The 14,557-nt window shown below is 36.8% G+C and overlaps 1 protein-coding gene across 4 annotated transcripts in view; it reads right to left on the bottom strand.

Annotated features, from left to right (window-relative positions):
* Positions 1 to 544: 544 nt before the first annotated feature.
* The window catches only part of PHKB (phosphorylase kinase regulatory subunit beta), a 218,252-nt gene continuing 204,239 nt past the window's right edge, over positions 545 to 14,557 (bottom strand). For all 4 annotated transcript variants that reach the window (XM_061138445.1, XM_061138447.1, XM_061138444.1 and 1 more), the window contains 4 exons: positions 7,683 to 7,812; positions 4,318 to 4,425; positions 2,215 to 2,355; positions 545 to 1,588 (listed from right to left, as the gene is read on the bottom strand). In XM_061138445.1, the coding sequence (XP_060994428.1) occupies positions 1,451 to 1,588; positions 2,215 to 2,355; positions 4,318 to 4,425; positions 7,683 to 7,812 (517 nt within the window). In that variant the 3' untranslated portion in view covers positions 545 to 1,450. The remainder of the gene's footprint in view (positions 1,589 to 2,214; positions 2,356 to 4,317; positions 4,426 to 7,682; positions 7,813 to 14,557) is intronic.

The raw sequence follows: 14,557 nt of genomic DNA, 5'->3' as shown, positions 1-14,557 counted from the left end.
GCACTGCAAGGCGGATTCTTAACCACTGGACCACCAGGGAAGCCCTTGGACCTCAGTATTCTTAACTGTAAAACTAGGATAACAATTTCTGTTTCATATGATCAGTATACAAATTTGATAGTATAATTCATGTGAATCACTTAACACATAACAGATTCTGAAAATATTTTTCTCCTTGATTTCTCAAAACAAAAAAGTTCTATAAGGTCAGATTTTACCTCATTTTTCTCAGTTTTGTCAACCAGCACACTCTTTGCAAGTGTACCTCAAAGTTATGAGGAATGTGCCTGATTCCAGATTTTTTCATGTGCTCCTGTATCCATTTATTTGATATCACCCTGACTTGTCACTTAAGCTACTTGTCCTTTCTGTCTTAGATCCTTTCAAGATTTTATAAATGGGCTGCATTTTTCGTGACAAGTTTGACTTTTCAGGTGAAATTCCCATAAGACCAGTGAGAAAAATGACTCCCTTTGGGGTCAGGGCTCAAATTAATGGGCTTCATTGTAACATTTAGTAAGGAAATAAACTGATGAAATTTAAATGTTTAACATACTTTATATTTTTATTAACATTAGCTTAAGTAAATTTGGTAACAAAATATGTGTAATGGTAGGTACCACAGATGCTCTTTCATCTCCCAATCAAATGAAAATATTCAGGAGTAATAAATTCAATACTGTGAATAATGAGAACAAAGAATGTATTCAGATATATTCATTAATTCAGAAATAAAGTTTAATGATTTTTAATTTTGTTTATATGAGTACAAACTAGGTTAACAATCCATATTTATCTTTACTAAGGGCGCAAAGAAAATATTTGATAAGGTATAGAGTTATTACTTTAGCCCAACCCCTACAGTTAGCACAAATACAAAACCATAATAATGTTTACAAGGTAAAAATTGTACAATAGCTCTGTATTCTAAAATATTACCAATAATGCAGTTTGAGAATCAAAATACCAGCTGGTTGATTTTGCTTTTATGATGCATATTAATATCTTGTTCTAGAAGCATGTTACTTAAAAAGAATTCACCGTTTTTTCAATATACTTTCATTCCCGGTATGCATTATTAGTTGGAAAATTCATTTAATTGGCAGTAAGGTGGGAATTTAATCCAAAATGAGCAAAGGCTCCATTTGAAGAGTTATGTAATCAGAAAACATGCAGTGGTAAACTTTCAATTAATAAACTATTACTACTGCTCAGTAGATTATTACTGTAGCTGGCATAATCATGAGAACTTATTTTCACTTGATTACAAGCATTTCTTACCATTAGATTGGTTATGGCATGCAAGAAGTCCAATAATTCCACCAAGGGTGTGGCGACCAATTCACCAGCATGGTCAGCCCACACATTAATGGCTGCCTTGATTAAGCTTCAACACAAACAACGCACTGCTGGAAAACCTGTCTTAACAAAGTCTCTACCACCTTCCTCACTAGCTAACCAGACACGGGTCATCATTGCTTGGCTTGACTTCTCCTTCCAGCAGCCGATTCATCACAACCTTCGTCAAATAGCTGCATGTTCCTCTTTTTCCCAGGGGGGGAGTGTTGTAAAAGGAAGTCATGTCATCCTACAAAGGAAAATAGTAAGTGAGTCATCTGAGTTTTTGTTTGTAAAGAGTTGACAGGTAAAATCAGTGTCAGCCGAGAGGGAAAAATAAATTCACAGGAAGAGTTCCTTGTGGAAAATGTGAGCTTCTTGAGTTTTTCTTTTATTTTCCTGAGGCATCTTCTCAGCATATAAAACAAAGACAGACATTTTCAGTATTCTCCTTTTTGCTGATAATTTTTATTTACTTAGGGAACCTTTTTATGGTCGAGAATAAAATATTAAACAGACAGCCTGGAAGGAGCTATATTAGGTAGTACACAGCACCAATGTAGCCTGTTACTCATTCCCATCCTCCCAGAATTTAATTTTATAGCCTTCTGGAATCCATGGCTGCTTTCTGGTAAAACACATTTTAACTGCTAACTACATAAAGGAAATTTATCTCTTAGATATCTTTCTAGTCAGAACTTCTTAGCAGAAATGACTAATAATTGACTAAAAAGTAACATTAATTCCTCAAATAAATCAGACTTCTTCTTGTTTCGTACTCTGTATATCTGTTTTGTAAGTTAAATGATAAGGGATTTAGGGATACTTTGAAGAATTGAGAAAAAAATTCTACAAAAAGCTATTTTCTCTACTTACTTGTTTTTCAACTTCCTTTAGTCGACTCTCATCTTTTTGAAATTCATGAAATGCTTCTTTCACCAGTTTGTCAAGATCTACTTTGTCTTGAAATTCTAGCTCAGGGTTCCTTTCCAGTACAATGGATACGACCATTAGTAACTAGAAGAGACAGACATTGAAAGCCAATTATATGAACCATAAAAGTGACATAGTCTGCATATGTTTTCATTCTTTGCTCAGACTGATGGATGGTCCTTGTATTCCACAGCCTGTTCTGTACAATGATAGGTGTTAGGATCATCTATGGATGGAATCTTCCTAACTGTGAAAATTAATAGCATGAGTTCTGTTTGGAAATCTCTTTTTTTTTTTCATTGTCTGTATCCCTGTAGCTATGTGAAAATGTTTCTCAGTCACTTAAATAAAATTGAAAACTTAGAAAAATGACTTTTCTGTCAACAGTACACAGTGCCCCATAGTATCCAAAGTGTCTGAACTCTCTCTAGTCTTTAGACCTTCATGCTTGGTGGCAGGCAAGCCACTGTTTGGTGTACCAAAACAGGGTCCAGTGGTGCAGAGGCTGCCTCAGAAAGCAAGGCAGATGAGTACAGTGCAGAATTTGGATCTAGGCTCACGATCAAATGACTTGAAGTCTAGCACGCCAAAATGAGTATAATTCTCTGACATCACAGTATTTCTCAGGGGACAGTTATGTTTTAAACAACAAACTTAACTGTGATTCTTTATGACATGAGCACTATTTGGTTTGTATAAGCTATCTTAGTTTAAGGCATCATCCTATTGTTTGGCTACCCTATACATTTATCCTAAGTAGTAATGTTCATTTTATATGACAAACTGTAATAAGCAAAATTGTATCTGAGTACATAATGCTTGGTAAAGACTTTCTGATGATGATTATGGTTCCTAGTTTGTACATGGAACAGGATAAAGACATAATTTCCAACTTGGGAATCTTTCTGATATACTTTATTGAAATGTTTCCCAATTAGTACCTGAGAGAACCAAAGGAAACACTAGGAAAAAATCCAGGAGTCACAATGTGGGAGACCTTGGGGCAGAGCTTTATCCAAAAGAATTTGGTTTTGCTCAAGTTCTAAAGGTATCTAAATTTCTTCTGCAAAGAGAATGACCACATGTTAGGGGAATCTATAGGCATGAGATACCAAAAGGTTAACAGTACAAAGAAGGCAATCACTCTTCTAAAAATCCCATCTTTTCTTGACCCCAGTCTCTGTCTCATTCCCACAAGCTATGAAACTGATTGGCTGATACTCTATCCCAAATTCTGGCTTATCATAGATGAGGCTGAATCTCACTCAGCTGACCGTAGCTCCAGACACGTTGGATTTTAGGAGGTGCCACAACCAGTTCAGCACTCACTGAGAGCTTCTGTATCAATAGGACATATTATCTACCCTCAAGAAACACAGATTCTGATGGAGACATTCTCAGAGAAACAAAGTGACGATGAGCTATACATTATATCCATTCAAGGGAATCTCTGTGTATTTGATGTAATACTTTAAAATGGCAAAAAAGTATGTGTACATGTGCATGCATGCACAGGTGTGTATATTTTAGCATTTAACTTTATATGCAGCAATGATGATATACAAAATTACACACTTTCTCTGTTCACAGAGATGTCTGGAAAGGTGTCCCTCAAAATAATAGTGATGATCTATAGATAGTGGATACAGAGATATATTTTGGTTTTCTTTTCTATAATTTCCTCAACTATTGAACTTTTCTACAATAGTCATGAGTCATTTCGGTAAACAGGAAAAAATGAAAATAAGACAAACAGAAGGTCACGTCCTCTCTTTCATGGTACTGTTGACGCACTTACTGTGGGGGTGAGTGTGTAGCTGAGAAAGTTGGCCAGTCAGTCTTTCTACCCTGATGGGTTTAAGATGATTAAATTGTTCATGTGCCTCAACTCAAGGGTCAAGGATGGCCATCTCCTCCAGGACTCAACTGGAGATCTGGGTTAGGTGAGGAGTGAATTCCTGGCCTCTTAAGCAGTTTCCTATATACTGGTTTTCAGGGAGCAGATAGAAAGCACTTCTTCAGCAATCTACATTGTTAAATACAAACCTCCACGACAATCTGTCTGTATTTTGGCTGGTCAATATTTCCCAACATGTCTTCAACAAGGAGAGAGAAATTCATCTCATACATGGTCATATCTGACAGGGTTGGTTGCTGAAAAAAACAACTCAACATTAAAATGCTGCATTGTCACACTCTGGTTCCCACTTAACAGGAAAATTTCATTTGCTAGTATCTTTTTCAGCTTCTACAAAACCTTAGAGAGCATTTTCAGCTATATGACTGGATTTTATATATGTCAAACTACTTAAGCTAACCAGCTGACTCTTGTGATAAATTAAACCTCCTGTTTTAATAGCTATCTTTCCTATATTAATGTATTGAGGGAAAAGAGACTGTATTAGAAAACTACTTCAATACACAAAAGGAATGGTCAAAAATTGAACAACACATAAGAATACATATTGCTTTCAGAATTAACACAACAAGTTACGCTTGCTATCATACTTCAGCATCTAAGTCACTTGCTACTGAATTAACATCATTTCTGTGGCAGGTCCTTCTGAGCTGGCAGCATAAAAATGCATACAAATAAGTGAAACAATATCATGTGAAGAAATGGTAAGCAAACAGAAAAAAGCAAAACAAAAAATTTTCTCTAATCTACTCTTTATATTTTCATTTAAAACAAGAGTATTGTAAAATCTTCCATAAACTTTCCACAAACCAAATGAAAGCAGAAAATAAACTCAAACAAATAACAAATCTTGGCATGGTGGATAACCTTCAAAGGATGGAAGGAAAGGCTCTAAATGTTAGGCTTGAATGACAGAAAGCAGATGGAGTAACCAGAATTATTACCTGGTTAATAATGATGAAGAGATGATGAGTCATACTTATTTGCCTTTACCTCAGAGCATGATCTACAGTGAATTTACTCATACCCTAGAACATGTGTATCTACTTACTATTCAAAATGGGACTGAGCCCATTGTCTCCTTTCAATTAAGTGACAGCAATATTATTTTGCTTGGTGTAATAATGCTTCAGTCCTATATTCAATATGGTCCACCCCTTGTATTTTGTATTCAATACAATCCAACATACTGTCAATGATTACAGGTAGTACCCAATTTAGGGAAAAATCAAGCTGGTGCAGGCATACCTTGTTTTATTGTGGTTCACTCTACTGCACTTTGTAGATTTTTGTTGTTGTTCATTTTACAAATTGAAAGTTTCTGGTAGCCCCATGTTTTTAGATGATGGTTACCAATTTTTAGCAATAAAGTACTTTTAAATTAAGGTATGTACATTGTTTTCTTAGATATAATGCTATTGCATGCCTAGCAGACTACAGTATGGTGTATACATAACTTTAATATGAACTGAATAATTAGAAAAAAATTATGTAATTTGCTTTACTGTGATCATCTGGAACCAAACTTGCACTATTTGAGATATGCCTGCAATTATAACTGTTTAGATGTCTAGCAATGAGATGAATGGGGTTACAGAAGGAAAGGAAGATCTTTTCATGGGTTGACATCAATGTCCTTTTAATATATCTCATTTGAAAAGTCAGCATGGCTAGTATGCAATATGATAATTAAATCTAGAGAAGAGTTATCAGGCTACCTTATTTTCCAGTCTCTGAAACAAGTGGAAAGTGTAGCAGAGAAGTTAAGAGAAAAGGCTCAGAAGCCAAACTGCTGGGAAAGAGGTCACACTAGGTCAGGTGCTTCCTAGATGTACGACTTTGGGAAAACCACTGAGCTGTGTTTTAGTCTCCTTGTCTGTCAAATGGCAGTAATACAGTACCTACCGCAAAAGACGGTTCTAAGGATTAAAGGAGCACTTAGAAAAGTGCCTGGCACTTAAAAATACTTAACACGTTGTCAGCAAGGAGAGAATATGCCCAGGTGATCAGATAATTAAAGTCTGGTAGGTATTAGTGGAGGCTGGGAAAGAAGCAACAGAAGGTTGCAACAGTCCTCTCTACTCAGACACAAGGCCTACTAGAAGAAGCAGGACACGAACAGTTGAAGTGGGTTCCCTGCCCACAGGAGACAGAGGCGCTCCATACAATGGTCACAGAGACCACCTTGGAAAGGACTGGAGCACCTATACTGACAACCAACAAAAACCAATCAACAGTCTGTGAACAGCATAAAAAATACTTTTAAAAAGTTCTTATTCATTTTTTAAAAAAAATAGTAGATTCACAAAGTTAAAAAATCTGAAAGGTTAAAAAGGATTATCAGTGAAAAGCCCAAACTGTACCATAGACCACAGTCCCTTTCCCCAAAGGCAAAGAAAAGAATGCTACTGATTTCTTGTGGGTTCTTTCAGAAATACCCTATGTACATATCAACAAAATGAGTATAGGTGTGTGTTTTAAGAATATTTTATTTTCACAGATATAGAGATCAAACTAGTAGTTACCAGTGGGGTGAGGGAAGAGTAGAGGGGCAAGATAGGTGTGGGAGACTAAGAGGCACAAACTATATATAAAATAAATAAATATGCTACAGTACAGGGAATATAGTCGATAGTTTATAATAACTTTAAATGGAATATAATCTATAGAAATATTGAATCACTATGTTGTATACTTGAAACTCACATTGTATATCAACTATACTTCAATAAAAAAAGAATACTTTGATAAAGACCTTTATCACAAAGAATTTGGCTGATGTTTCAGCACTATAAACAGATATAGTACTCCATTTCTAGAAGGCCTAATTATTCACATTTGCACATAAGCAGAATGATTTAGGTGTCAGAATTAAATTAAAGAATTAAAGAGGCTGGCCAGTTGATAGAACCTGGAAAACCATTTGAAGAAGGGAATACTAATTCATTCAGATCAGTGATTGTCTAATGACCTAAAAGTTACTGTACTTTTCATGTTCAATCCAACTCTTAATTAGTAATTTCTAGCCACAGCATTACTAAACCACCTTGTTTCTTAAGACTGATTTGGTTTTTGAACATATGTTTTCCTGTTTGTGAGGTTCCCTGCCACTGGCCTATTGCACTTGGTGATATTTCTACCATCATTGCTATTATTTCTAATCCACTTGATCAGGCTTCTTATTTTCTCCTTTCAAGTATCTAAATATTCTTAGAAAATGAAATAAGTAGAAAGGTCATTTCCAAAGCAGAGAAGGAAAGAACTCTCTGCTCCTTTGTAGTTGCTCAGTCACTAAGTCCTGTCCGACTCTTTGAGACTCCATGGAGAGTAGCACACCAGGCTTCCCTGTCCTTCACAATCTCCTGGAGTTTGCTCAGACTCACGTCCATTGAGTCTGTGATGCTGTCTGACCATCTCACCCTCTGCTGTCTTCTTTTCGCTTTAGGTCTCCTTAGAAGTCCCTTTTACGGACACAGACACAGTGGGGCTGTACCTGGGGCAAATGCCTCCCGGCTACGACAATGCCATCGGGCGTGCGCTCCAGGATCTGCCACACTCGGTCATAGAACCCAGGCGGGGTTCTGTTCAAAGAGCCGTCGATCTGACGCCTGTTCAGCCAACATCTGTAGACCACAAGAAAATGCCTCAGTGTTGAAAAACAAGCTTGTTCTGGCAAAAAGCAGTGCTTTTATATGGATTAATTGTTCCAACAGAGTGAGCAATAAAAGCCAAAATCCATCAATGATGCATATCTACCATGTGTTATAGAGGTTATTAAATATTTCATTGTGAAAACAGAACTTGCAGGAAAGGAGAAAATCCCTAAGATTTTAAAAAATTTAACAGGCAAAATGTTATTCTCCAGTGAGTTTCTTACAATTCACTATGTGATCAAATGAGTTTCTAACATGCAAAGCAGTTCAATTTAAAAACACAGCAAGAGTCAATTTCAAAATAAGTTCACTTGGTCCTCATGTGCAATAAAATGTAAGTTCCATGAAGACATGGGCATTGTATATATAGTTTGATTACTCCTATATACCTCTCCAAGAAAGGTGCTTAATAACCACCTGATAAGTGGGTGAGTGCTCCAAAAAGCATGATGTATCTAATGAAACTGTTGTTTAGTCACGAAGTTGTGTCTGACTCTTTTGGGACCCCAGGGACTCTAGCCTGTCCATGGGATTTCGCAGGTAAGAATACTGGAGTGAGTTGCTATTTCCTTCTCCAGGGGATCTTTATGACCCAGGTATCAAAACCAGGTCTGCATTGGCAAGTTGATTCTTTACCACTGAGCTACCAGGGAAGCCCATCTAATGAAATTACCTTATTTTAAACCTTATATGTTAATTTAAACCTTATATTTAATTTTCTATTTAAATACAGCCAAAGTACCAGTGCTAAAAAATCAGCTACCAAATCTTACACGTCATAATAATTAATGAAGAGTTAAAATTCTAGATGTATTATTTTAATGAATTTGTTTTAAATCTTAAAAATATAATAGTTACTTCAATCACAAACTGCTCAAGATACAGAATTTGCAATATCTGAAAAGAATAAACAAATGACATAGTAGTATATTGTCACAAAAGCTGAAGATAGGGACAAATATAATTTTTTATACTTGGTATTAAAACAGGCAACAGAGTAAAATGTGTCATCAACCACAAGTAACGATCAACGATATTTCTAGGTGTGAAACTCATTATGCAGATACAGTGATCAGAAAAAGACATTTTTGTTCTGGTGAAAGAGGATCGAGAAGTTACATCACTACACAAGTGAGGAGGCATCTCTTTTGGACGTATAGCTTCTTTTGGTAGGCCCAGATTTGTGTGACTGGGTTCAGTGCTATGATAAAGAAAAAAGCCAAAAAGGTTCCTTTGTGATGTTTTATTTTGGATAATGGGTATGCAAACTGAATATTTTGCATGTGATTCTTCCCCTTACTTCCTTTGTTTGGCAACAACAAAAAAAGATGTTTTCAGAGTTCTGTGAAGTCATGGTTAAGACTATAAAAGGAAGATGTTTGCTTAGAACAACATAAAAGGTAGAAATGTGTGAATATTCACAGAGCAGGAATTATTTTAGAAGAATTTTCTTATTTTTATCTTTTGACTTTTTACTTAGAAAAAAATTAGGTTTACAGAAAAGCAAAAAAAAAAAAAAAAGTTCCTCTACTCAGCCTCCTCTACTTTCTGTCATCTTACATAATCAATACTATAACTATCAAAACCAGGAAATAAATATTGGTAGAATACTACTAATCTTATGGACCTTACTCAAATTTTGCCAATTTCACTGCAAATTTCCCTGTTTTGGTCCTGTGTCCCATCCAGGACCCCACACTGCATTTAGTGTTCAGGTCTCCTTAGGCTCTTCTAATCTGTGACAGTTCCTCAATCTTTATCTTTCACGACTTTGACATTTTAGAAAAGTCAGTTATTTTGTAGAATGTACCTCAATTTATGTTTGTCAGATGTTTTCTCATGATTAAACTCAGGTTATGCATTGTTTTGCAATACCCAGAAATGGCTGTACCCTTTCTTAGCACATCGTATCAGGGAGTATGTAATGTTGACGTATCTTACTACTGATGATGCTAACCTTGATCATTTGGTTAAGGTGGAGTCTTGCTGGGTTTCTTCACTGTAAAATTACAATTTTTCCTTTTGCAATTAAAAAGTATCTTGAGTGGAAATACTCTGAAATTATACAAATTCCCATTTCTCATCATACTTCCACCCACTAAATTTAGGGGTTCTCACCTGCAATGGTTATTGTTGTACTTGTCTAATGGTGATCATTATTCCACCTACATTATCATCATTCCACCTATACTTATTAATTGAAATTCTATTGTAAAAAGAGTATCTTCTCTCCCATTTATTTATATCAGCATGCACTAATGGATCTTTATTCTACTGGATGTAATCCAATAGTATCATTATTTATTTTGTTGCTCAAATTGTCCCAGCTTTGGTCATTGCTCCTCCTTCACATTGTCTCTGGCATCCTTCTAACACACCTCTATAGTTTTTGGAGCATTTTCTTACTTTCTGGTACCACAAGATACTTCAGGTTCATCTTGTGTTTTTTTCTGCCCCAGCCCTGGAATCAACTACTTCTCCAAGGAATCCTGGTTCTTTCCATTAGAAAGTGTTATTTGGAGATCAGTATCTGGGTGCCAGGTTTGCTCACTGCTGTTGCGGTTTCATTGCTTCTAGGTTCTCTTAGTGAACAGTTAGGAAAGATAAGGATGTATGCTCCCATATACATATACACATTCTCATTTATTTCTGTATCTATCCATCTTTGTAAAAACTGTGAATTCCTTCTGGGCATACACATTGAGGAAACCAGATCTGAAAGAGACACGTGCACCCCAATGTTCATCGCAGCACTCTTTATAATAGCCAGGACATGGAAGCAACCTAGATGCCCATCAGCAGACGAATGGATAAGGAAGCTGTGGTACATATACACCATGGAATATTACTCAGCCATTAAAAAGAATTCATTTGAATCAGTTCTAATGAAACAGATGAAACTGGAGCCCATTATACAGAGTGAAGTAAGCCAGAAAGATAAAGACCAATACAGTATACTAAAGCATATATATGGAATTTAGAAAGATGGTAATGATAACCCAAATGCAAAACAGAAAAAGAGACATAGATGTCCAGAACAGACTTTTGGACTCTGTGGGAGAAGGCGAGGGTGGGATGTTTTGAGAGAACAGCATCGAAACATGTATATTATCAAGGGTGAAACAAATCACCAGCCCAGGCTGGATGCATGAGACAAGTGCTCGGGGCTGGTGCACTGGGAAGACCCAGAGGGATGGGGTGGGGAGGGAGGTGGGAGGGGGGATCAGGATGGGGAATACATGTAAATCCATGGCTGATTCATGTCAATGTATGGCAAAAACCATTACAATATTGTAAAGTAATTAGCCTCCAACTCATAAAAAAAACAAACAAAAACCTGTGAATTCACAGTGATACTTCCAATTCCAATCAAACACCACAGGGTATATTCTAGCCATTCTCCTTTCCTTATTTGTAACTATACATTTCAACACTGAAAAAAATCTGGCTCTAATTAGCTGCAATATATTGAATTATTTATTTAATCTCAGGGTGTGTATGTATATGCGCCATATATCGGGTTGACCAAAAAATTCGTATGGGTTTCTCTATAAGATATCAAGGAAAAACTCTAACGAACTATATTCAGCCAACCCAATATATAACACTATGCATGTGTGTATAAATTCCTGAACTGCTAATTCCTACCTCTGTGGGGGGAAAAAAAAAATTACTATACAGAGTCCAGGATTTGTGTGCAGTTCTTTTTTTGTTTAGCTTTCCAAGTGTCTAGTCAATGTTTTCCAAAGGTACATTGCAATACCCAGAAATTTGGTTAATTCTTGTCTTCCCCTCCCCCTTCAGTGTGGTAATATTACTCATTCATAATATGGTTAGGGTCAATTGTTACTGTGTGTATTATATTCTTGGTATCTTCCACACATGGATTAATTTTCATTAATGATTTATGTTTGGGGAATAATTATTTATGTTTTAGAAATATCACTGAAGTTGGAGAGTCAGAGCTATTCAAATGGTCTGAATTTGAAGTATTGCTCTCCCCTCAACCCTATTGCTCTGGATCTATTTTTTTCATTCTTTCCACCCTGTTCCCACCCACTCTCTGAAGGTAACCAATTTCACTAGTTTCTGATTTAGCCTTCCTGTGTTTCTTCTGCAAAAAGGAGCAGACATCCTCTTTCTTCCTTACATGAAGAGGAGAGTACTAAACTCTTTTGTACTTTGCTATTCTCAAGTAACAGTACAGCCTAGAGATTATCCCCTATCAGTAGAGACCACACTTGTTCTTATTTCACAACTTCATAATACTCCATTGTGTGGACATTTACCACAATTTATTCAAATAATTCCCCATGTATGGGGACTTATGTCATGGGCATTCCAAAATTTGCAATTATAGATGATGCTGTAATGCATAACCTTGTGCATGTATCCTCACATTGTTGGAGGCAAACCTCCAGGGTGGGTCCTTAAAAATGAGACTGAGACTGCTGGGTCAAAGCGTAAGTGCACATGGAGACTTTTTCTTAGATATTATCAAACTCTCATATAGAAGGGTTGTACTCATCAGCTGTATATGGGAGTATCTGTTTTCTCCACGGCCTCAGCAAATGTTCCCCATTCTCTTTCACTTTGCCAGTCTGATAGATGAGAAATGGTATCTCGATGTGTTTTAATTTACGTTTCTCTAATTATGAGTTAGTATGAACATCTCTCCAAATATTTAAGGTCCATTTTTAATATTTTAACTGAATTGATCAATCATATTTTCCTCCATTTTTCACTTAGGTATGTTTGTGCTTTATCCCTCAACTTTTTTTTTTCATTTATTTTTATTAGTTGGAGGCTAATTACTTTACAATATTGTAGTGGGTTTTGTCATACATTGACATGAATCAGCCATGGATTTACATGTATTCCCCATCCCAATCCCCCCTCCCACCTCCCTCTCTACCAGACCCTCTGGGTCTTCCCAGTTTTTTCCAGCCCTTCACTTTTAGTCTGTATGTGTCTCTTGCTTTGAGGTGGGTCTCTTGTAGACAGCATATATAGGGATCTTGTTTTTGTATCCATTCAGCCAGTCTTTGTCTTTTGGTTGGGGCATTCAACCCATTTACATTTAAGGTAATTATTGATGGGTATGGTCCCATTGCCATTTACTTTGTTGTTTTGGGTTCACGTTTATACAGCCTTTCTGCATTTCCTGTCTAGAGAAGATCCTTTAGCATTTGTTGAAGAGCTGGTTTGGTGATGCTGAATTCTCTCAGCTTTTGCTTGTCTGTAAAGCTTTTGAATTGTTCTCCATATCTGAATGAGATCCTTGCTGGGTACAGTAATCTAGGTTGTAGGTTACTCTCTTTCATTACTTTAAGTATGTCCTGCCATTCCCTTCTGGCCTGAAGGGTTTCTATGGATAGATCAGCTGTTATACTTATGGGAATCCCTTTGTGTGTTATTTGTTGTTTCTCCCTTGCCACTTTGAATATTTGTTCTTTGTGTGTGATCTTTGTTAATTTGATTAATATGTGTCTTGGGGTGTTTCGCCTTGGGTTTATCCTATTTGGGACTCTCTGGGTTTCTTGGACTTGGGTGGCTATTTTCTTCCCCATTTTAGGGAAGTTTTCAGCTATTATCTCCTCGAGTATTTTCTCATGGCCTTTCTTTTTGTCTTCTTCTTCTGGGACTCCAATGATTCAAATGTTGGGGCGTTTCACATTGTCCCAGAGGTCCCTGAGGTTGTCCTCATTTCTTTTGATTCATTTTCCTTTTTTCCTCTCTGCTTCATTTATTTCCACCATTTTATCTTCTACCTCACTTATCCTATCTTCTGTCTCTGTTATTCTACTCTTGGTTCCCTCCAGAGTGTTTTTGATCTCACTTATTGCCTTATTCATTTTTAATTGACTCTTTTTTATTTCTTCTAGGTCCTTATTAAACATTTCTTGCATCTTCTCAATCTTTGTCTCCAGGCTATTTATCTGTAACTCCATTTTGTTTTCAAGAGTTTGGATCATTTTTATTATCATTATTCTAAATTCTTTTTCAGGTAGATTCCCTATTTCCTCCTCTTTTGTTTGATTTGGTGGGCATTTTTCCTGTTCCTTTACCTGTTGGGTATTTCTCTGTCTTTTCATCTTGTTTAGATTGCTGTGTCTGGAGTGGGCTTTCTGTATTCTGGAGGTCTGTGGTTCCTTTTTATTGTGGAGGTTTCACCCAGTGGGTGGGGTTGGACGATTGGCTTGTCATGGTTTCCTGGTTAGGGAAGCTTGTGTCGGTGTTCTGGCACGTGGAAGTGGATTTCTTCTCTCTGGAGAGTGTCCAGTAATGACTTTTGAGATGGGTCTACATGTTAGGTGTGACTTTGGGCAGCCTGTATGTTGACTTTCAGGGCTATGTTCCTGCATTGCTGGAGAATTTGCGTGGTATGTCTTGCTCTGAAACTTACTGGCTCTTGGGTGGTGGTTGGTTTCAGTGTAGGTATGGAGGGTTTTGGATGATCTCTTATTACTTAATGTTCCATGTAGTCAGGAGTTTTCTGGTGTTCTCAGGTTTTGGGCTTAAGTCTCCTGCCTCTGGATTTCAGTTTTATTCTTCCAGTAGTCTCAAGACTTCTCCAACTATACAGCACTGATAATAAAACTTCTAGGTTAATGGTGAAAAGATTCTCCACCGTGAGGGACACCCAGAGAGGTTCACAGAGTTACATGAAAAAGAGGAGAGGGAGGGAGATAGAGATGAGCAGGAGGAGAAAAGG

This window comes from Dama dama, chromosome 4, assembly GCF_033118175.1.
Source record: "Dama dama isolate Ldn47 chromosome 4, ASM3311817v1, whole genome shotgun sequence".
In the NCBI taxonomy this organism is placed as follows: Eukaryota; Metazoa; Chordata; class Mammalia; order Artiodactyla; family Cervidae; genus Dama; species Dama dama.
The sequence above is the reverse complement of the archived record's forward strand: the minus strand, read 5'-3'. Positions and strand labels throughout refer to the sequence as shown.